The sequence below is a fragment of the Ovis canadensis genome, chromosome 21 (assembly GCF_042477335.2).
Source record: "Ovis canadensis isolate MfBH-ARS-UI-01 breed Bighorn chromosome 21, ARS-UI_OviCan_v2, whole genome shotgun sequence".
NCBI classification, from domain to species: Eukaryota; Metazoa; Chordata; class Mammalia; order Artiodactyla; family Bovidae; genus Ovis; species Ovis canadensis.
Genome location: NC_091265.1, coordinates 53,375,139 through 53,399,227, shown reverse-complemented (window position 1 = coordinate 53,399,227; position 24,089 = coordinate 53,375,139). Strand labels below are relative to the sequence as shown.

The 24,089-nt window shown below is 42.1% G+C and overlaps 1 protein-coding gene across 1 annotated transcript; it reads left to right on the top strand.

The window, feature by feature from the left end:
• Positions 1-9,138: 9,138 nt before the first annotated feature.
• LOC138426700 (pregnancy-associated glycoprotein 1-like) lies at positions 9,139-18,383 on the top strand. The gene is made up of 9 exons (XM_069565403.1): positions 9,139-9,293; positions 10,384-10,534; positions 11,511-11,628; positions 11,773-11,891; positions 13,215-13,408; positions 14,325-14,441; positions 16,026-16,167; positions 16,255-16,353; positions 18,068-18,383. Exons 1-9 carry the CDS (start codon positions 9,193-9,195, stop codon positions 18,218-18,220), a joined length of 1,194 nt encoding a protein of 397 aa, XP_069421504.1. The 5' UTR covers positions 9,139-9,192; the 3' UTR covers positions 18,221-18,383.
• The last annotated feature ends 5,706 nt before the right edge of the window (positions 18,384-24,089 follow it).

Genomic DNA, 24,089 nt, shown 5'->3' with positions numbered 1-24,089 from the left:
TTTTTTTTTTTGCTTTTTGCTTTTTTTTCTTTTTTTTCCTAGCTTTTTTTAAATTGTTAAGTCTTCTATTTCTCCTCTAATTTTTATTTCTATAACCTAGTATTACTATTTTTTAAAAAAAGACTTTTTTTTTTTTAAGGCAAACACCATATATACTCTTTTGGATGGTTGTTGGTGTTTTGTTTTGTTTTGTTTTGTTTGTTTGTTTGTTTTTTAATAATTCTTTTTTTTCTTTCTTCCTTTTTCCTTCTGCTTTTCTTTAATATTGTATCTTTGAAAATCCAACCTCTACTCCAGATTTTTAATCTTTGCTCTTAGGTTTTTGTTGTCAATTTTGTACATTTAAAAACCCAAACTTCACTACCCAAGTTTACCTGAGAGCTAGATTACTGGCTTGACCACTCTCTCCTCCTCTGGACTCTCCTTTTTCTCCACCAGGTGGCCTCTGTCTCTTTTCTCCCCCATCTCTTCTCTATCCAACTCTGTGAATCTCTGTGTGTTTCAGACGGTAGAGAACACCTAAGGAACTGGTTACTGGCAGGATTTGTCTCTCTCCTACTCATTCCTCTCTCTTATCCTCCTGGTCACCTCTGTCTACTTCCTCCCTCTCCTCTGCCCTGTATAACTCTGTAAATACCTCTGAGCGGTTCAGACTATAGAGCGCACATAAGGAAGTGACTACTGGCTAGCTTGCTCTCTCCTCTCTTGATCTCACCGCATCTCATTTCAGTTACCTCTAACTACCCCCTCCATCTTCTCTTCTCCTTGTAACTCAGTGAACCTCTCTGAGTGTCCCTCAATGTGGAGAAACTTTTCATCTTTAACCTAGATGTTTTATCATTGGTGCTGTATAGATGGAGAAGCCTAGAGGCTACTGTAAAAATAAAACTGAAAACCAGAAGCAGGAAGCTTAAATCCAAAGCCTGAAAACATTAGAGAACTCTTGAATTCAGGGAACATTAAGAAATAGGAGCCCATCTAATGCCTTCATACCTACACCGAAACAAAGCTCCACCCAAGGGCCAACAAGTTCCAAAACAAGACATACCACGCAAATTCTCCAGCAACACAGGAACACTCCCCTGAGCTTCAATATACAGGCAGCTCAAAATTATCCCAAAACCTTTGATGTCTCATAACCCATTACGGGTCACTCCACTGCACTCCAGAGAGAAGAAACCCAGCTCCACCCACCAAAACTCCAACACAAGCCTCCCTAACCAGGAAACCTTGACAAGCCACTGATAGAACCCCACCCAAAGTGAGGAAGCTCCATAATAAAGAGAACTCCACAAATTACCAGAATATAAAAAGGCCACCCCAAACGCAGCAATATAACCAAGATGAAGAGACAGAGGAATACTCAGCAGGTAAAGGAACAGGAGAGTTGCCCACCAAACCAAACAAAAGAGGAAGAAGTAGGGAATCTACTGGAGAAGGAATTCCGAATATTGATAGTGAAAAAGATCCAAAATCTTGAAATCAAAATGGAAACACAGATAAATAGCCTAGAGACAAGGATTGAGAAGATGCAAGAAAGGTTTAACAAGGACCTAGAAGAAATAAAAAAGAGTCAAAATATAATGAATAACGCAATAAATGAGATCAGAAACACTCTGGAGGCAACAAATAGTAGAATAACGGAGGCAGAAGATAGGATTAGTGAAATAGAAGATAGAATGGTAGAAATAAATGAATCAGAGAGGAAACAAGAAAAACGAATTAAAAGAAATGAGGACAATCTCAGAGACCTCCAGGACAATATGAAACGCTCCAACATTCGAATTATAGGAGTCCCAGAAGAAGAAGACAGAAAGAAAGATCATGAGAAAATCCTTGAGGAGATAATAGTTGAAAACTTCCCTAAAATGGGGAAGGCAATAATCACCCAAGTCCAAGAAACACAGAGAGTTCCAAATAGGATAAATCCAAGGCGAAACACCCCAAGACACATATTAATCAAATTAACAAAGATCAAACACAAAGAACAAATATTAAAAGCAGCAAGGGAAAAACAACAAATAACACACAAGGGCATTCCCATAAGGATAACAGCTGATCTTTCAATAGAAACTCTTCAGGCCAGGAGGGAATGGCAAGACATACTTAAAGTGATGAAAGACAATAACCTACAGCCCAGATTACTGTACCCAGCAAGGATCTCATTCAAATACGAAGGAGAAATCAAAAGCTTTACAGACAAGCAAAAGCTGAGAGAATTCAGCACCACCACACCAGCTCTCCAACAAATTCTAAAGGATATCCTCTAGACAGGAAACACGAAAAGGGTGTATAAACCCGAACCCAAAACAATAAAGTAAATGGTAATGGGATCATACTTATCAATAATTACCTTAAACGTAAATGGGTTGAATGCCCCAACCAAAAGACAAAGACTGGCTGAATGGATACAAAAACAAGACCCCTCTATATGCTGCTTACAAGAGACCCACCTCAAAACAAGGGACACATACAGACTGAAAGTGAAGGGCTGGAAAAAGATATACCACGGAAATAGAGACCAAAAGAAAGCAGGAGTGGCAATACTCATATCTGATAAAATAGACTTTAAAACAAAGGCTGTGAAAAGAGACAAAGAAGGTCACTACATAATGATCAAAGGAACAATCCAAGAAGAAGATATAACAATTATAAATATATATGCACCCAATATAGGAGCACCACAATATGTAAGACAAATGCTAACAAGTATGAAAGGGGAAATCAACAATAACACAATAATAGTGGGAGACTTTAATACCCCACTCACACCTATGGACAGATCAACTAAACAGAAAATCAACAAAGAAACGCAAACTTTAAATGATACATTAGATCAGTTAGACCTAATTGATGTCTATAGGACATTTCACCCCAAAACAATGAATTTCACCTTTTTTTCAAGTGCTCATGGAACCTTCTCCAGGATAGATCACATCCTGGGCCATAAATCTAAACTTGATAAATTCAAAAAAATTGAAATCATTCCAAGCATCTTTTCTGACCATAATGCATTAAGATTAGATCTCAATTACAGGAGAAAAACTATTAAAAATTCCAACATATGGAGGATGAACAACACACTTCTGAATAACCAACAAATCACAGAAGAAATCAAAAAAGAAATCAAAATATGCATAGAAACGAATGAAAATGAAAACACAACAACCCAAAACCTGTGGGACACTATAAAAGCAGTGCTTAGAGGAAAGTTCATAGCAATACAGGCATACCTCAAGAAACAAGAAAAAAGTCAAATAAATAACCTAACTCTACAACTAAAGCAACTAGAAAAGGAAGAGTTGGAGAACCCCAGAGTTAGTAGAAGGAAGGAAATCTTAAAAATTAGGGCAGAAATAAATGCAAAAGAAACAAAAGAGACCATAGCAAAAATCAACAAAGCCAAAAGCTGGTTCTTTGAAAGGATAAATAAAATTGACAAACCATTAGCCAGACTCATCAAGAAGCAAAGAGAGAAAAATCAAATCAATAAAATTAGAAATGAAAATGGAGAGATCACAACAGACAACACAGAAATACAAAGGATCATAAGAGACTACTATCAGCAGTTGTATGCCAATAAAATGGACAACGTGGAAGAAATGGACAAATTCTTAGAAAAGTACAATTTTCCAAAACTGAACCAGGAAGAAATAGAAAATCTTAACAGACCCATCACAAGCATGGAAATTGAAACTGTAATCAGAAATCTTCCAGCAAACAAAAGCCCAGGTCCAGACGGCTTCACAGCTGAATTCTACCAAAAATTTCAAGAAGAGCTAACACCTATCCTCCTCAAACTCTTCCAGAAAATTGCAGAGGAAGGTAAACTTCCAAACTCATTCTATGAGGCCACCATCACCCTAATACCAAAACCTGACAAAGATGTCACAAAAAAAGAAAACTACAGGCCAATATCACTGATGAACATAGATGCAAAAATCCTCAACAAAATTCTAGCAATCAGAATCCAACAACACATTAAAAAGATCATACACCATAACCAAGTGGGCTTTATCCCAGGGATGCAAGGATTCTTCAATATCCGCAAATCAATCAATGTAATTCACCACATTAACAAATTGAAAAATAAAAACCATATGATTATCTCAATAGATGCAGAGAAGGCCTTTGACAAAATTCAACATCCATTTATGATAAAAACTCTCCAGAAAGCAGGAATAGAAGGAACATACCTCAACATAATAAAAGCTATCTATGACAAACCCACAGCAAACATTATCCTCAATGGTGAAAAATTGAAAGCATTTCCCCTAAAGTCAGGAACAAGACAAGGGTGTCCACTTTCACCGCTACTATTCAACATAGTCCTGGAAGTTTTGGCCACAGCAATCAGAGCAGAAAAAGAAATAAAAGGAATCCAAATTGGAAAAGAAGAAGTAAAACTCTCACTGTTTGCAGATGACATGATCCTCTACATGGAAAACCCTAAAGACTCCACCAGAAAATTACTAGAGCTAATCAATGAATATAGTAAAGTTGCAGTATATAAAATCAACACACAGAAATCCCTTGCATTCCTATACACGAATAATGAGAAAGTAGAAAAAGAAATTAAGGAAACAATTCCATTCACCATTGCAACGAAAAGAATAAAATACTTAGGAATATATCTACCTAAAGAAACTAAAGACCTATATATAGAAAACTATAAAACACTGATGAAAGAAATCAAAGAGGACACTAATAGATGGAGACATACACCATGTTCATGGATCGGAAGAATCAATATAGTGAAAATGAGTATACTACCCAAAGCAATTTACAAATTCAGTGCAATCCCTATCAAGCTATCAGCCACATTTTTCACAGAACTAGAACAAATAATTTCAAGATTTGTATGGAAATACAAAAAACCCTCAAATAGCCAAAGCAATCTTGAGAAAGAAGAATGGAACTGGAGGAATCAACTTGCCTGACTTCAGGCTCTACTACAAAGCCACAGTCATCAAGACAGTATGGTACTGGCACAAAGACAGACATATAGATCAATGGAACAAAATAGAAAGCCCAGAGATAAATCCACACACATATGGACATATTATCTTTGACAAAGGAGGCAAGAATATACAATGGAGTAAAGACAATCTCTTTAACAAGTGGAGCTGGGAAAACTGGTCAACCACTTGTAAAAGAATGAAACTAGATCACTTCCTAACACCACACACAAAAATAAACTCAAAATGGATTAAAGATCTAAATGTAAGATCAGAAACTATAAAACTCCTAGAGGAGAACATAGGCAAAACACTCTCAGACATAAATCACAGCAGGATCCTCTATGATCCACCTCCCAGAATTCTGGAAATAAAAGCAAAAATAAACAAATGGGATCTAATTAAAATTAAAAGCTTCTGCACAACAAAGGAAAATATAAGCAAGGTGAAAAGACAGCCTTCTGAATGGGAGAAAATAATAGCAAATGAAGCAACTGACAAACAACTAATCTCAAAAATATACAAGCAACTTATGCAGCTCAATTCCAGAAAAATAAACGACCCAATCAAAAAATGGGCCAAAGAACTAAATAGACATTTCTCCAAAGAAGACATATGGATGGCTAACAAACACACGAAAAGATGCTCAACATCACTCATTATTAGAGAAATGCAAATCAAAACCACAATGAGGTACCACTTCACACCAGTCAGAATGGCTGCGATCCAAAAATCTGCAAGCAATAAATGCTGGAAAGGGTGTGGAGAAAAAGGAACCCTCCTACACTGTTAGTGGGAATGCAAACTAGTACAGCCACTATGGAGAACAGTGTGGAGATTCCTTAAAAAATTGCAAATAGAACTACCTTATGACCCAGCAATCCCACTGCTGGGCATACACACTGAGGAAACCAGAATTGAAAGAGACACATGTACCCCAATGTTCATCGCAGCACTGTTTATAATAGCCAGAACATGGAAACAACCTAGATGTCCATCAGCAAATGAATGGATAAGAAAGCTGTGGTACATATACACAATGGAGTATTACTCAGCCGTTAAAAAGAATTCATTTGAATCAGTTCTGATGAGATGGATGAAACTGGAGCTGATTATACAGAGTGAAGTAAGCCAGAAAGAAAAACACCAATACAGTATACTAACACATATATATGGAATTTAGGAAGATGGCAATGACGACCCTGTATGCAAGACAGGGAAAGAGACACAGATGTGTATAACGGACTTTTGGACTCAGAGGGAGAGGGAGAGGGTGGGATGATTTGGGAGAATGACATTCTAACATGTATACTATCACGTAAGAATTGAATCGCCAGTCCATGTCTGACGTAGGGTGCAGCATGCTTGGGGCTGGTGCATGGGGATGACCCAGAGAGATGTTGTGGGGAGGGAGGTGGGAGGGGGGGTCATGTTTGGGAACGCATGTAAGAATTAAAGATTTTAAAATTTAAAAAATTTTAAAAAAAACTACATCATGGGATCCAGGCCCATCCTTCATGGCAAATAGAAGGAGAAAATGTGGAAGCAATGACAGATTTCTGGATGCTGCCTGCAGCCATGAAATCAGAAGTGTTTTGCTTCTTGGCAGAAAAGCTATGAGGAACATAAACAGTGTGTTGAGAAGCAGAAACATCATCCTGCCCAACAAACTGGTAGATATTTGGCTTTTTCATTTGGATTCCTAAAATTTCTGTCCAGTCCCCACTGGTCTTTGAAGTCCCTCAGGTTTCTGATTCTTCAAGATTCCCAAGATTATTTTGTGCATTTCTTGACCCAGTCCTGAAATCAGCCATCTCTTTAAGAATCTATGGATTGTCTGTTGGGAAATACATTTAGAAGCTACATGTTAGACCTCAGAATAGCCACTGTTATCAAGTTGTCATTGCTTCTAAGCTCTACATTGGTCAGAATAAGAAGTACATTTACCCTAAAAAATAAAATAAAAAGGAATATAATTAGTTGGTACAAAATTATGCTTTCAGTTCAAGATTTAAGACAGTAGGGTTTTAATTAAACTTCTTTATGTTATGTGTGAACCTCTTTTTCTAACCAGTGAAAGTGATTCTTCAGAACAATATTAGTTTTAATTATTGACTTGCTTTTACCTGTTAAGAGACATATGATTCTGTTACAATAACAGAAACAAAATCGGAACAGCAGGTTGTTGAACATAGTTTCAGATTTATTTTCTTTTCATTTTCTTTGGTTTTCTTTTGGATGGGCAGTATTTTTGTTTGTCATTAGAAGATATTCCACTTTGAATGTAGTCATAATTTGAATTTTAAAGACACTTAATTAATGTGTTGTTACATGCAGCTAGTCACCAACTTGATACAATCAGATTTATTATTCTTTCTCCTCTATTTCACTCAGTCCTGTCTGACTCTTTGCAACCCCATCGACTGCATCATGCCAGGCTTCCCTATCCATCACCAACTCCCAGCACTTGCTCAAGCTCATGTCCACCAAGATGGTGATGTTATCCAACCATCTTATCATCTGTCTTCCTATTCTCCTCCTGCCTTCAATCTTTTCCAACATCAGGGTCTTTTCCAATGAGTCCATTCTTCCCATCAGGTGGGCAAACAGTTGGAGCTTCAGCTTCAGCATCAGTCCTTCCGGTGACTATTCAGGACTGATTTCCCTTAGGATGGACTGGTTTGATCCCCTAGCAGTCCAAGGGACTCTTAAGAGACTTCTCCAACACCATCGTTCAAGGGGCATATACGTTTGTCATTTGTCAGTGATGTGATATTACCCTTGTTGGAATTTAACCACCAAAACTGAATTTAAACAATATGCAAAAATGAGGATTAAAACACAGTGCCCCATCTATACACATTTGGCAACCAGGAGAGGCTCCTGTTGTATTCAAGGGACAGGCATGAATAGATCTCATGCCGGAATAGGCCCTGAAAGTCCTGGATGAGTCATTAAACCCGATTGTCTTTACTTTGGCTGCCGCAGTTGTTTTGTGTTCTTTGATTGGTAAGACATTTCAAAATTATTTTTTGTATGTTTCGTGTGGCAGACAAAATCTTTCATGGCATAGACCCTATGGAAAAATTACACCCAAAATATCTCCATTTATCTTCAGCAGTTAAATTTGCTGGTTTGTATGTCCCTAATGATCTTTATTTATAAATAGAGAGGAAACAAACATGTTTAGTATGCATTCAGTCCCTTTGGAAATCATCCAACTTAAATTTCATACCTTCTTTCCCCAGGGCACTCCCAACTCTAGGCCAGAAATAAAAACCTGCAGAGACTGAAGGCTGATTCTAGCACATCGCTGTGGAGATTTCATGCCCACTGTTTTTTCAGGGGAAAAAAAATTAGTTGCTAATATTAAAATCAGTATATTGTACATAAATATACAACCTGCTTTCCACATGGTTGAAGTGGAGGAAAGGCTGCTCCCAGTGGTAAGGCCTGTGCTGCCCAGGGTCCAACATGGCAACCTAGTCCTAGTATCATTTCTCTTGCCTCCTGGGGCCATGAGTTTGTAAGAACTAGACTGCTAGCTGTCTTAAGATAAAGACTACTTTTGTCTTGATCAACTTTGACTTTGAAGCCTTTAACCCAGAACCCAGCACACAGTTCTTCCTTGTACATTTGTTGGATGATATAAAATATCTTGTGGATGCATATGACATTTCTTCCAATACTGAAAGCATGCAATTGAAGTACTGCTCTGCCCTAAATCTTTGATGCAGCCTGGCATCATAGGTGCCCCTGATGTCTGCCATTAGACCCACTACCTAAACCCAGTTGTATGTCCCTGGGCTGTTCCTGAAGTCTTCACTTTGCCATTCGACAACTTATCCTCCTAGCAATCTCTTCTCCAATGAAGACAGAAATGTATATCTCATGAAGTGGCTAGGAAGATGACATGAAACCACGAATGATGAGCATGGCCACTAGTATCCATTTTCATGATGTTTTTAGCAGTTTTTTCTCCAAGTAGGCAAGATTCTCCATCTTCTTAGATATCCATGCAGATCAGTTTGATTTTCAGCCAAGCTTCAAGGAAGAGATTACAGTTGAATTCTCTGTATTCTGAGAAGCTTCAAAGTCCACTCACCAAGGACACTGATAGAGGTAAAGATTTTATCTTGAGATTTCTGGTTTTTTTCAGGCCTTTTAGTGGCCTAAAGGGGAAACTTAGTGCAGGTCAGAGCATATATAACTGGGAGCTCCTGGTCACCACTACATGCTAGGAACCCAAACTTCTTTGAGTACCTGGAGCCAGGAAAGAAACATGAAGTGGCTTGTGCTCCTCGGGCTGGTGGCCCTCTCAGAGTGCATAGTCGAGTAAGTATGGGGACTGTAAGCAGCAGCATCTTCCTTTCTCGGATTTTTCCTTTCATCTGATTATTCTTCCACCCATCAGGTTTAGAAGAGAATTGAATATTTCCCTGACAGTCTTAAAGTTCACTTCTTACTTATTGATAAGTACCTTGCTATAGGAAGGTAGCGAGGGTCTTGGCGTAGATTTGCATGGTTGCACAACTCTTGGAGTCCAGTCATCTCACGATCTATTGAAAATGGAACTCCTTGCAATTGTTCAGTGCACAGTCTATGCAGATGTAGTTGTGGTCCTGTGGAATAGCACTTTTTCTACATTTTATTCAACATGTCCTCTTTGTTCTCTCTCTACTTCAGTATGTATATATCTATGTCTGCATCTCTGTATCACTGTCATTTATCTCTCCATCTCTTTGGAAGTCTCTGTGAGTGTATTTCTCTCTGTGTTGTTTTCCTTTCTTTTAAATTTCATTTGACTCATCCTTCCTTCTCAAGCCTCTGAATTTCTCTAACTTGTTCCTTATCTCCTAGATTCTTCTTTCAACTCTCTCTTCTATTTCAACTTAGAGAATGAGTGGAATAGCTACTTATACACTGTTTTATATCTGACAAGCAGTGTGACCACAGCCAACTCACAAACCTCTTGCATTTCAAATTCTTCCATTGTAAAAGAGGACAGGAATCCCACTTCTACCTCCTTCCCTGAGCTTCTATGAGAAAGATACAGTGGGATGGCAACAGCAATGCTAATGGCTGTCACTGTTGAGACTTCTTATTTATCAGGTACCTTATATCCATCACTTCACCTATCCCCCAAATATTCTATTTGGAGGGTGGGAATTATTACATTCCACCTTTTTACCAAGGGAGAGACTGAGACCCCACATGGTCAAATGGCTTACCCAAGATTACAGAACAGAACCTATTTTCAAATCTATGTATTTCCCATGGTATATGCATAAAGTTCTGATAATAATGTGACACTTATAAAAGTGATTGGGAAATACACAGTGCCATTACAATGACATTTATACCTTAACAGATACAGCTAATTGTTGCTTCTTCTTTGTTTTCTTTCCCCAATGATCGGTGAAAGAATACCTCTAATGAAAGTGAACGTCATGCAAGAAACCCTCAATGAAAAAAGCTTGCTGAACAATTTCCTGAAGCAATACGCTTATAGACTGGCCCAGAATTCTACTCGTAACTCAAAAATGGCTTTTGTACCCATGAGGAACTTCCTGGATGTGAGTCTATTGGGAGGATGGTGCTCCCCCGCGCCCCCTGGTGGTGTGGCTTAGCACTAGGGCTCATCTGCAGGTGGCAGATCAGATGTTGGGGCTGGGACAGGGGCAGAAGGCAGGGACACTGGGGAACAGGGACCCCATTCCCAGAGGAGAAGGCATTCTCATCCTCTTGGCCTGTGGTGACTAGGCCCTGAAATGACCAGGTGGCAGGTAAACATCCATTTTTGTGGCAGGTAAACCTCCATTTCTGTGTCAGAAATGTGTCATTAGTTTGAGGGAGATTGTTTTCTGAACTAAGTGAGGCACTCAGTTACAGATAAAGGGTGACCATCTCTGATCAAAAGGTAAAGCCAACTGCAAAGTAATTGTGAATCCCCAGGCAGAGGAATTCAACTTCCACAGGTGCAAGAACCACAGCTGTAAAAATTTACCAAACCCCTATTCTGTGTAATAACATAAGAATCTAACTGTGATTATTTTTATTAGATTAGGAAAAAGGGGCTCATTCTGCTTTCAAGAATGCCCAGGCCAGCCTGGGAGTGAGGCAAAGAGTAAATATATGTCAAATGAAAGGGTCACCTGTGTGGTGTTGATTGAATGTGGTTTGAGTTTAGAGGGAGAGAGTGGTGTTGATCAAAGAGGACCACCTGTAGATGGAGGTGCTCAGGTTGGGTTTGGAGAGACTAGAAAGCTTCTCAAATGGAGGCACCAGGACTTCCCTTGGGGTCCAATGGTCATGACTCTGGGCTTCGAATGCAGGAGGTACTTCTTCAATGCCTGGTCATAGATTTAATATCCTTCATGCTGTGTAGTGCAGGAAATAATATCAAATGCAGGCACCTCTCTGAGAAAGATTGTGAACTTCATGGTGGTTGGAGAGTGATCTCAGGAGACATGTGACACCCAGAGGGAGGCAGCAGTGTGGAAATCGAGGGGAGCCAGATCTACACTAACCCACCCTTCCTGGTCCCCATAGACAGCCTACGTGGGTAACATCGCCATTGGAACACCCCCTCAGCAATTCCGGGTTGTGTTTGACACGGGCTCATCTGACTTGTGGGTGCCCTCCAACTTTTGCACCAGTCCCGCCTGTTGTGAGTACAGACACCTCCCAACCCACCCATCTTTTACTTGTCTGACACCCCCCTTTTTCATCATTGGCACCTGACACTCATCTGACAGTGTGTCTGACTCATCTGACAGTGTCACTCTCTGACACTCATCTCTTGTGTCTGCAGATTCACACATTACCTTCAAGTATTGGGAGTCTTCCACCTACCGGCATACGACCAAGCCCTTTGAAATCGCCTATGGATCTGGGAGAATAAAGGGACATCTTGCTTATGACACCATTCAGGTAATGTGTAAACAGAAGCTGAGTCAGGACTGGGAACGAAGTGACCACAGCTACAAAAAAGATGCAGGACCAGCTGGCAGGACCCATCCTACACTAACTCCCCTAGTGATTACCCACAGGGTCCTGTGCCTGGGACGACAGCACCCATGGTGCCGTACAAACTCCCAGATTAGTTAACCCAGAGAGTACCTTGGGATGTGGACTTGCAGCTCCTCTGCCCATAAGCAGTTCAAGGTTCATTTTGCTGGGAGCTAGAAGAGGAGGAGGGAAAGCACCCACTTTTAAATTCTCAGAATGTTCCAAGCACTTTCGGGTAGTAACTGGTTTAATCCTGCAACAACCCTACACAGCAGGTACTTTGATTAGCTCATAATACAGATGAGGCAATTGAGGTGCAGACAGCAAGGGCCTTGCAGAGGTCACACATGTGGTAAGCAGTGGAGCTGGGCTGGCTTTTCAGGACTTAAGTTGCCGTGGGGTATTTGGGGGCAGAATCAAACTGATCTGGGGACCCTGGTGGCAGTCAAGTCTTTCCGATATCCAAGATGGAAAGAAGTGGTACAGAGATGTCAGAGAGGCCTGATAAATGAGTTCTCACTCTTGGGGACCTTTGAGAGTCTAATGAAACTTATGACCTCCCTCTCTCAAAGTACCTGAGTAGTTCTCCTCTCTCTTTTATTCTCTTTCTCTCACAAACACTCACACAAACACACACATGTCCCCAAAAGTGTATTTCCCAGGCAGTATCTTCATAGAACCCTGCAAGCAACATTGTATTTTTGGTTTCTGTCTTCCTGGGCAGATGCAGAATCCACAGTATATTATAGTGAATTCAGTCCATTTCTGTCATGAGGTCATAGTGATGACAAAGAGAAGACTGTTCTGCTCCCTACTTATATTGTCCCGAACGGGGCACCATTAGGTCCTGTCCTGACTTTTTTTTTTTTTTTTTTTTGTCCTGACTTTTTTTTTTTTTTTTTTTTTGCCCCAACTGTACAGAAGAATTGAAGCCAATTTGACTCAGGCAGATGTTTTTTCAGAGGGGCAGATTTTTGTTGTTGTTGTTTGTTTGTTTTGTTGTTGTTGTTATTTTTATTTTTTTTAATTTTTATTTTTACTTTATTTTACTTTACAATACTGTAAAATCCACAACCCCTCACAAACGGAATCCAAATTTTCCTTAGCTCGGTCTAACCGTCTGGGGTCTACCAAAAACACAGCCCAGCCTCAGTTCTTCTCTAAGGATTTAATGGCAAGGCACCCTAGCCCAGTCCTAGCCCTACTTCACAAATCTGTAAGTGGGAACACTCTTCTCTCCCTCAGATTGGGAACCTTGTAAGTACTGACCAGCCATTTGGTCTAAGCCTGGAGGAGTATGGATTTAATGGGTTACCCTTTGATGGCATCTTGGGCTTGAACTACCCCAACAACTCCATCTTAGGAGCCATCCCCATCTTTGACAACCTGAAGAAACAAGGTGCCATTTCTGAGCCGATCTTTGCCTTCTACTTGAGCAAGTAAGTCTGAGCTGGACAAGCCCTTTCTCCAAATTAGCTTAAGATGTTTCAGTGGCAAGAAAATTATCGAACACTTGATACAGAAGTATCCTGAGAGATAATCTAACCCAGGAAAACTATGTTCCCAGGGCCCCACCTTGCATCATTACTGGCCCTTATAAATAAAGCTTTATTGGAACACAATCATGCTCCTGGGTTCAAGAGCAGCGGTTTGGAGTGGGGGGTGAGTGGAGATGAAGACTAATGCAAGGTATCAGGATGTGAGTTGGAAGAAAAGGCAACAAGATACACTGATGATTTTGAAATGGATGGAAAGAGAGGGATGGTGGAAATCTTTCCTTCCTCATTAACATTTCACTGGGAGCCCAGATCAGCTACACAATTTGCAGGAGCCAGTGCAAAACAGAAGTGTGGGACCCAAAATGAAAGTGTGGGAATCCTTTTTCAACAAGTATTGGGATTTGAAGCCAGGGAAAGCAGAGGTTGAGTCCCCTACTGAGTGCGGGGCCCTATGGACAGCACAGGTCACAGGCTAGTGGTGCCAACCCTGGGTGAGCCTGAACTCACACCTTTAGCACTTTCAGGCCTTGATTTTTCTGGCCTGAGACAAGGGGAAGCCAAAACCTTCAACACACTGTCTTCTGAGGGTATCTCTGAGCACTCAGGTCACAGAAGGTCCAGAACTCTTCAGAAGTTTGGGTAGGTGGAGCCCAGGGAAGGTGGCCCAGATTCTACCCTCCTCTGTGCCACTTATTAGTCAGTAACTGACCTTGGTCCAGTTTACAATCGCTCATAGCCTCAATGTCTGCATCTGTAAGTAGGGACATTATCAGGGCCTTGATGGGTGGACAAGCACAGTCCTGACAGTGCAATTGTTACTGTCGTCCAAGAATCACCCTCTTCCTTCTTTCTACAGAGGCACGGTGAACGGCAGTGTGCTGATGTTGGGTGGGGTGGACAAAGCCTACTACAAGGGACAGCTCAACTGGATACCATTGTCCCGAGTGGGTGACTGGCGTATAAACTTGGACCAGTAAGCTTCTCCCTCTGAGGGTCACCCCAAGTGATGCTCCCACATCAGTACACGGACACAAAGCAGACACACACAAATGCACTCACAGACATACACCAGACATATACACCATCCACGGTGACACATACAGACACACAGACACACACAAACACAACGGCAGGCACATATAAACACACAAGCAGATACATACAAACACACAGAGACATACATTGCATAGGCAGATGGACACACAAGCAAACACACAGAGCCACATACAAATACACACACAAACACAGAAACACACAGATACAAAAACCACCCATGGATTCATAATTGCCCCAGGCCTCCTGACCAGGGCTCTCTCCAGGGTCCTTAACAGGGTTCATAAAGGCCTGTGCAGCTGGGGGAGGGTTTCACCCCTGAGTGTGAGGTGGGGAACATGGTTAGCGGACCCTACAGTGTAGTGAAAAGAGAATCAGAGAGAATTTCCTCAGCCTGAACAGAGCTGTGATAAGATGACCAAGTGTCCATGTTTACACAGGACTGAGGAAGCTCTCAGTTCATATAAATGTCAATTTAAACATAGGGAACATCCTGAACAAATGGGAGAAAACTGGTCTCCTTAGGGAGAAGCTAGCCAGCAGTGGAGAGAGGTTGGCCACAGTCTTGAGATCTGAAAGCAACTCATAATAAGACACCCCACTTAACCTAGCTACCTATTGTTTATCCTAAGCACACAGTGGAGAAGCTGCTGTAACTGGGAGAACAGGAAGGTGGGATCTAGGAATGGCTTGAGAACAAGGGGAAATAATTGATGGGATTCTGTGTAGTATCCTCAGACAAATGTGGACCTGTCCTTTGGAGGTCCCCTGGGCTACTCAGGTATCGCCTGGCCAGGGCATCAGTGTCTGAGCTGGGTGAGTGAGCAGTGCTGGAGATACCCTCTCCCAGGGCAGCTGGTCTCCTCCACCCCATGAGAATCTGCTGTTGCAGGGAACCTCCATCTTCACTGTGTATTTGACCCATTTTTGTTCGACACCAGATATAGTTCTGGTGGTCCTCATTCATTATTTTCACAGTCTTCATTCACTCATTCAACAGACAAGCATTGTGCATCCACTCTGGGCCAGGCACTTTAGGGATGTGATGAGAAAAAAAAATTACCCTCACATCTGAGAAGGCAAATGTACAAGAAATGCCTCACAGACATAGTGAATTGTCACTTTGGTACATGCTAGACATGAGGAAGGGTCTACAGAGAATGACCAAGACAGGAGACTGATGTACACCGAGGAAAAGACTTCACTGAAACCATGACAGTTAAGCTGGAATCTGGAAGAGGAGAAGAAATTTGCTAGTCAAAGGAGAGGGGGGGTCTTCTAGGAAGGAAGGCCAGCTGTGTCAAGGTACAAAAAAGCCTGGTGTATTCAAATATTGCATTCAAGGATGTCAAGGAAGGTGTCATGTCGAGAGCAAAGTAAAAGAGTCAGGGAGAGAGATGTTGCCTTGACATCTCTGAAGGGCTGTTCAGGAGACAGTCTGGAAGGGGGCAGCTCTGGGGAGACTCAGAGTTACCTTGATGCTTTTTGTTCCACTGTCTCTCAGCATCTCCATGAAAGGAAAGCTTATTGGTTGTTCTGGCGGTTGCGAGGCCCTCGTGGACACAGGGACATCATTGATCAACGGCCCAACAAGACTGGTCACTAACATTCAGAGGCTGATCGGCGCCATGCCCCTGGGTCCCAAGGTGAAGGGTCATGCCACAGGGTCACTCTCAGTCTCCACACACAACAAGGATCTCCAGGGCCAACCTCTCTCCCTCTCTCTCTAACAGCACTACGTTTCCTGTTCTACCATCAATATCCTGCCCTCTATTATCTTCACCATCAATGGCATCAACTACACTCTGCCAGCTCAAGCCTACATCCTCAAGGTGAGGGGACAGCCTTGAGGGTTGGTTCTCAAATAGGAACTTGCAGAAACCCTTTAGCTGGTTCAGGGACGAAGGCACCCTCTGCAGGCCATGTCACACCATGGCAGATGCTCCTGAGCCCCTGTACCTGGGTCAGTGCCTCCCACAAAACCAACCACTTGAGAGTAAAGGTCAGTCTGGGGCACTGATCTTCCTGAAATAGATGTGGAGACACCACCCCGTGCTGGCCTGGTATGAATCACCAGAAGAGGGGAACACTAAGGACCTCAGCCTCGGAGAACTTCAGTTCAATCAGAGCCCTCAGATGCATGAACACAGAAAGTCAGCTCTAGCAATCTCTGAAATAGGCCATGTGACAAGGAGAATGGCTGGGGACAGTCCCAATGTACTGTCCCACTATAGGGATTAACAGTCTCCTTTCCATTCTCGAAGTTTTCCTTGTTTGGATACCCTAGTCTCAGCTGCATCTTTCTGTTGCTACGCCCATGTGCCCCCTTTGTGAGTTGGGATACCTAAGCCCTCTGTGGGTAAGTTGGATGCTAAGGTGACCAAAGGGCGCACAGTGACTGTACAGCCCTGACACAGGGGGGAGGCTTCATGTCAGCTCCCTGTGGGAGCTCAGAGCAGGCTGATGGGCTCAAAGAAGGCTTTGAGGAAGAGAGGGAATTTCAGTAATTCTAACCCCACAGACTCATAGCACAATAAGGGGGCCTGCTTGTCTCTAGGCAAATCTACACTAGATTTCATGCAAATGGCACCAAAGGTGCTCTGCAAAGGGGCAATGGGGACTTTCTAGGGGTGATGAGGGCTACAGGCTGACCGGTGGGGGTGGAGCATGAGAGTGAATCACCCAGCCATTCCTGGAGTGACCAAAGCAGGTTAGTGTGGCTCCAAGGAGTTTTCCCAGAGGGCCTCAGTGAAGACTTAAAGAACGTGTTGTGAGAACTGCTATTAATGTATTTAACATGCATAACCAACAATGAGCTACTGTATAGCACAGGGAAATCTGCTCAATGTTAGGTGGCAGCCAGGATGGGAGGGGTATCTTTGGGACAAGGATACATGTATATGTATGACTGAGTCACTTCATCATCCACCTGAAACCCAAAATATTGTTAACACCTACACTCAAATACAAAATGAAGGTTTTTAATAAAGAAGAGGTTGTGGGGATGAAGAAGAACAGGCAACATCTGCAAGGAAAACAAGAAGCAGAAGTCAGTAGGAAAGAAACAAGAGAGTGTGAAGAGAGCTATGGGACACTCTTGTTTTTTTCTAAAAAATTTGTATTGAAGTATAACTAATCTTCAATGTTGCCTTAAGTTCTGCTGCATGGCAAACTGACTCAGTTATACACATACAAAAATATATATTCTTTTTCTTATTCTTTTTCATTACAGTTTATCACTAGATATTGAATATATTTCCATGTGCTCTCAGTAGGACTTTGTTGTTTATCATTCCTCTGTATATTACTTTGCATCTGATAATCCCCTACTCCCTGTCCTCCTCTCACCCACACCCTTCCTTCTGGCAATCACATGTTTTGGCCCTTTTTGTTTTGGATGAACCATCACATCCAAAGCTGCTGAGAAAATCACCTGATACTTACCAAAAGAGGGAAATAAAACAAAGAAGTGTGCTGAGTCTGGATATCGGGGGGAGTCGCAGGTAAGGTCTCAGGCTGACTGGTATGTGTCTCTAACTCCCCTAGAATTCTCAAGGCGGCTGCTTTAGCACCTTTAAAGGAGGCACAGAAGTTTTTAAACACAGAGAGACCTGGGTCCTGGGTGACATCTTCCTGAGGCTGTATTTCTCAGTTTATGATCGAGGAAATAACAGGATTGGCCTGGCTCAGGCAGCGTAAATGCTTGGACTGGTTGAGGAATCAATCAAGCTGCTCCAAACACACACTGGCAAAAACTTAGGGCACTCTTGCCCAGGGATGCTGGTGAACTGCATCTGGTGATCTGCAAACCCTATTCTCAGTAAAGAATAAAAGGTTTCACTCTTAATGGTGCTAAAACAAATGGGTGCCTCTGTTTGTGTCTGGGAGATACATAATGATCAAGAAGGATCTTGTGCCAAGTCTGAGGCACAACTGAGAGGAGCCCAACTCCAACTGGCTTCAAGGAAAGGGAGAACTTATTGGCTGGATTCCGGGGATCTGGAACATAGGAACCAGAGCAGATCCAAAGATCTCAGTGACTGGACCCAAGAAATCAGAAGTCATCAGTTTTCTCTTTTTCATCCTTGCTGTTTCTCCTCTCTCTTCTTTGATTGTCTTAGCCTGACAGCTTTCTTCCCTAAGGCTTCTACACCTAGTGAGGAACTTCAGAGCTACCTGCCCTAGGATTTTGTATCCTGAAGTCTAACCCATAAGAAGAGAAGCTCAGAGACATCAGGATTCTAGGGAGTGCTCTGAATGGCCCACCTCAGATCACATGTCCAGCTGGAAACCAACCATCCTGGCAGTGCCATGGGGTCCTATGAGTGGCTTTACATGGTCATGTGGCCCTAACTCAGCAGCAAACATGATTGTCAATTTCTTGCAGAACCACATGACTGGAGCTGGGTAGTTGTAGCTGCAAAGATAGTGGCTAGGGAATGGTCTAGACTATGTAAGAGTTTATGACTCTTCCACCACCAACTCCACCATCTCCTCATTCCGAGGAATTATAAGGGATAATGAAAATATTCTAATCATCCCATCTCAGGTGAACACTGGCAGTGGGATTCTGCTCCAGGGGTTCTGTGTGAGTCCATCATACTGAAAGGATTTGTTTTTGTCCCCACACCCCAGTCACCAGCTCTCTGCCACACACGCTTGCTGTGTCCTGTCCAGTCCCACTTGACAAGTGATGACCCCTGTGGATCCCTGAGTCATCCTCCTCCTGCAGGGCTCAAATGCCCCTTCCTTGGCCTCCAACTCTGCTGGGGAGAATGCAACTCATATATTGGGGCACCCAGGGTACACAGAGGCTTCAGCCTTTCTGAGCTCCCTCCAGGGGTGGTGCTACAAACCATTTGGTTGGAGCTGCCATGATTAGGCACTTTTGGAGTGGAAGCATCAGTTCTTCCCACCTGGACACCCTTGACAGAGGCCTCATCTGGGACAGCAGGGGTCAAAGATTGCTTACCTTTAGGATTGACTGGTTTCATTTCCTTGCTCTGTAAGGGACTCTCAAGAATCTTCCCCAGCACCACTGTTCAAAAACACCAGTTCTTAGGTGCTCTCCATTCTATAATCTCACATCTGTAAAAGACTACTGGAAAAAGCCATGGCTATGACACTACAGACCTTTGTCAGCCAAGTGATATCTCTGCTTTTTAATACATTGTCCAGGTTTGTCATAGCTTTACTTCCAAGGAGCAAGTGTCTTTTAATTTCATGGCTGTGGTCAAGGCTTATGGTGATTTTGGAGCCCAAGAAAATAAAATCTCCCACTTTTCTTCCATCTACTTGCCATTAAATGCTGGGACTGAGTGCCATGATCTTAGTTCTTTGAATGCTGAGTTTTTAAGGCAGCTTTTTCCTTTTCTCTTTCACCCTCATCAAGAGGCTCTTTAGTTCCTCTTCCTTTAGGGTGGTAACATCTTCATATCTGCTGTTCTTATTTCCCCCAGCAATCTTGATTCCAGCTTGGGATTATCCAGCCCAGCACTTTGAATGATGTGTCCTCAGTTCAGTTCAGTGACTCATTTCTGTCCGACTCTTTGTAGCCCCATGAACTGCAGCCTGTCCATCACCAACTCCTGGGACCTACTAAAATTCATGTCCATCAAGTCGTTGGTGCTATCCAACTATCTCATCCTCTGTCATCCCCTTCTTCTCCTCCCTTCACTCTTTCTCAGCACCAGGGTCTTTTCCAATGAATCGGCTATGCCTATCATGTGGCCAAAATATTGGAGTTTCAGCATCAACATCAGTCCTTCCAATGAATATTCAGGATTGATTACATTAGGAATGACTAGTTGGTCTCTTTGCAGTCCAAGGGACTCTCAAGAGTCTTCTCCAACACCACAATTCAAAAGCATCAATTTTTCAGTGCTTTTTTTATAGTCCATCTCTCACATTCATACATGATTACTGTAAAAACCATAGTTTTGGCTATACAGACCTTTGTCAGCAATGTAATGTCTCTGCTTTTTAATATGCTGTCTAGTTTGGTCATAGCTTTTCTTTCAAGGAGTAAGTGTCTTCTAATTTCATGGGTGCTGTACCCATCTGCAGTAATTTTGGAACCCAAGAAAATAAAGTCTGCCACTGTTTCCACTGTTTCCCCATCTATTTGCCATGAAGTGATGGGACCAGATGCCATGAACTCAGTTTTCTGAATGTAGAGTATTAAGTCAGCTTTTTCACTCTCCTCTTTCACTTTCTTCAAGAGGCTCTTTATTTCCTCTTCACCTTCTGCCATAAAGGTGGTGTCACCTGCGTATCTGAGGTTATTGATATTTCTCCGGCTTGTGCTTCATCCAGCCTGACATTTCACATGATGTACTCCGCATATTAGTTAAATAAGCAGGGTGACAATATACAGCCTTGATGTACTCCTTTCCCGATTTGGAACCAGTCTGTTTTTCCATGTCTGGTTCTAACTGTTGCTTCTTGACCTGCATACAGATTTCTCAGGAGGCTGGTAAGGTGGTTTGGTATTTCCACCTCTTGAAGAATTTTCCAGTTTGTTGTGATCTACACAGTCAAAGGCTTTGGCTCAATCAATAAAGCAGAAGAAGATGTTTTTCTGGAATGCTCTTGCTTTTTCTGTGATGCAATGGATGTTGGCAATTTGATATCTGGTTCCTCTGCCTTTTCTAAATCCAGGTTGAACTTCTGAAAGTTCATAGTTTGTGGACTGTTGAAGCTTAGCTTGGAGAATTTTGAGTATTACTTTGCTAGCATATGAGATGAGTGAAATTGATAGGACAGTTCTTTCACACTACTGCCCTTGGCGAATTTTGAGTATGGCTTTGCTAGCGTGTGAAATGAGTGAAATTGAGAGGGAAATTCTTTCACATTGCCCTTCATTGGGATTGGAATGAAACTGACCTTTTCTAGTCCTGTAGCCACTGCTGAGTTTTCCAAATTTGCTGCCGTATTGAGTGCAGCACTTTAACAACATCATCTTTTAGGATCTGAAGTAGCTCAACTGGAATTCTATCACCTCCACTAGCTTTGCTGGTAGTGATGCTTCCTAAGGCCCATTGAGTTCACATTCCAGGATGTCTGGGGCTAGGTGAGTGATCGCACCATTGTGGTTATCTGGGTCATCTTTTTTGCATAGTTCTTATGTGTATTCATGCCACCTCTTCTTAATATTTTCTGCTTCTGTTAAGTCCATACCATTTCTGTCCTTTATTGTGCCAATGATTGCATGAATGTTCCCTTGGTATCTCTAATTTTCTTGGAGATATGTCCTACATATAGGTTAAACTACAGAGTGACAAAAAACCTTGTCGTGCTCCTTTCCCAATTTTGAATCATTCAGCTGCTGTTCCATGTCTGGTTCTGTCACTTTTTAAACTGCATACAGATTTTTCAGGAAACAGGTAAGTGATCTGGGACTCCCACTTCTTTAAGAATATTCCACAGTTGGTTGTCATCCACACAATGAAAGGCTTTAGCATAGTCAGTGAAACAGATGTAGATGTTTCTCTGGAATTCCCTTACTCTCTGTATGATCCAATGGATGTTGGCAATTTGATCTCTGGTTCCTCCACCTTTTCTAATTCCAGCTTCTGCAGCTGGAATCTCTCAGTTCATGTACTGTTGAAGCTTAGCTTGAAGAATTTTGAGCATTACCTCCTAGCAAGTGAGATGAGCACAATTGTTCGGTAGTTTGAAAACTCTTTGGAGTTACTGTTCTTAGGGATTGAAACAAAGCTGACCTTTTCCAGAGCTGTGGCCACTGCTAAGTTTTCAATTTGCTAACATATTGAGTGAAGCACTTTTACAGCATCATCTCTTAGGACTTTTAACAGCTCAGCTGGAATTCCATCACCTCCACTAACTTGTTCTGAGTAATGCTTCCTAAGGGCCACTTGATTTCATACTCCAGGATGTCTTGCTTTACATGAGTGACCCCAGCATCATGCCTATCTGGATCATTAAGACCTTTTTTGTGTAGTTCTTCTGTGTATTTTTGCCGCCTTGTCTTAATCTTTCCTGCTTCTGCTAGGTCCTTGCCTTTTCTGTCCTTTGCATCCATCACTGCATGAAATGTTACCATGGTATCTCCAGTTTTCTTGAAGAGATCTCTAGTCATTACAATTCCATTGCTTTGCTCTATATCTAGATTTTCTTGTCTCTCATTGCTATCCTCCGGAAGTCTGCACTCCATTGGTTATATCTTTCCCTTTCTCATTTGACTTTGGCTTCTCTTCTTTTCTCAGCTGTTTTTAAGCCCTCCTCAGACAAGCACTTTGACTTCTCCCATTTCTTTTTCTTGGGAATGGTTGTGGTCACCACCTCCTGTACAATGTTACAAACTTCCACCCATAGGTCTTCAGACACTCTGCCTACCAGATCTAATCCCTTGAATCTATTTGTCACCTCCAGTCTATAATTGTAAGGGGTTAGGAGACTCTTGAGAGTCCCTTGGACTGCAAGGAGATCCAACCTGTCCATTCTGAAGGAGATCAGCCCTGGGATTTCTTTGGAAGGAATGATGCTAAAGCTGAAACTCCAGTACTTTGGCCACCTCATGCGAAGAGTTGACTCATTGGAAAAGACTCTGATGCTGGGAGGGATTGAGGGCAGGAAAAGAAGGGGACGACAGAGGATAAGATGGCTGGATGGCATCACTGACTCGATGGACATGAGTCTGAGTGAACTCCGGGAGTTGGTGATGGACAGGGAGGCCTGGCGTGCTGCAATTTATGGGGTCGCAAAAAGTCAGCAATGACTGAGTGACTGAACTGAACTGAACTGAGGTCATACATGAATGTTCTAGTGATTTTCTTTACTTTCTTCAATTTAAACCTGAATATTTCCTGCTTCTGCCTAAACAGTGCTAGATCACCTCTCTCCACCCACTGTGGGTATGGAGCAAAAACACACAATTTGAGTACTGGGTTTGTGCTTGACTTCTCACATGCTTAGCTGTGTAACCTTGATCAAGTCCCTTAACTTCAGTTTCCTCATCTAGAAAATGGGCACCATGATGATAATTTCACCTTTTAGACTGCATGTGTGCATACAAGTGGTCCAGAGAGGCTTTCTGAGTCCCTGACTCTGAATTAAATATGAATTATTCTGCCTCCTGGGATGGGGCAATCTTTTGTTTAGAGCTTCTGGCTGCAATCCCCAAAACTAAATACTGAGTCAAGCAAAATAACATCTATTTCTGAGCCATGACACAGAACTCTGACTGAGCTGATGTTTCTGTTTTGGTGCTCCAATAGAAGCTAAAACACTGGCTCAGATTACTCCCTTCCTCAGCCTTACCAGTCAGCCTTTTCTTGCCAAATATTTCTAACCTGAAATCACACTACAAAGAGAGTTGTAAAGGCTTTTGGTCTCTTGACAGTTTCCCACATCTCTAGCATAGCACAAGAACTGTTACTATGGCAACCTGCACAGTAGAATTTCAGTCTCTTAAATGGAACTGCCCTGTTTGGTCCCTCATGTCTAAAACATCTGCAGTTGCCTTATAAATCTTCCTACACTTTCTGTTTAATGAAGAAATATGTGAAATGAAGAAATGGTGTAACCAGACTTTCAGTCATCTAAC

Coding starts and splice junctions, on each gene's coding strand:
- LOC138426700 (XM_069565403.1), top strand. CDS start 9,193: ATGCTAGGAACCCAAACTTCTTTGAGTACCTGGAGCCAGGAAAGAAAC. Junction 11,629..11,772: donor TTGCACCAGTCCCGCCTGTT/GTGAGTACAGAC, acceptor TTGTGTCTGCAG/ATTCACACATTACCTTCAAG. Junction 13,409..14,324: donor TTTGCCTTCTACTTGAGCAA/GTAAGTCTGAGC, acceptor TTCTTTCTACAG/AGGCACGGTGAACGGCAGTG.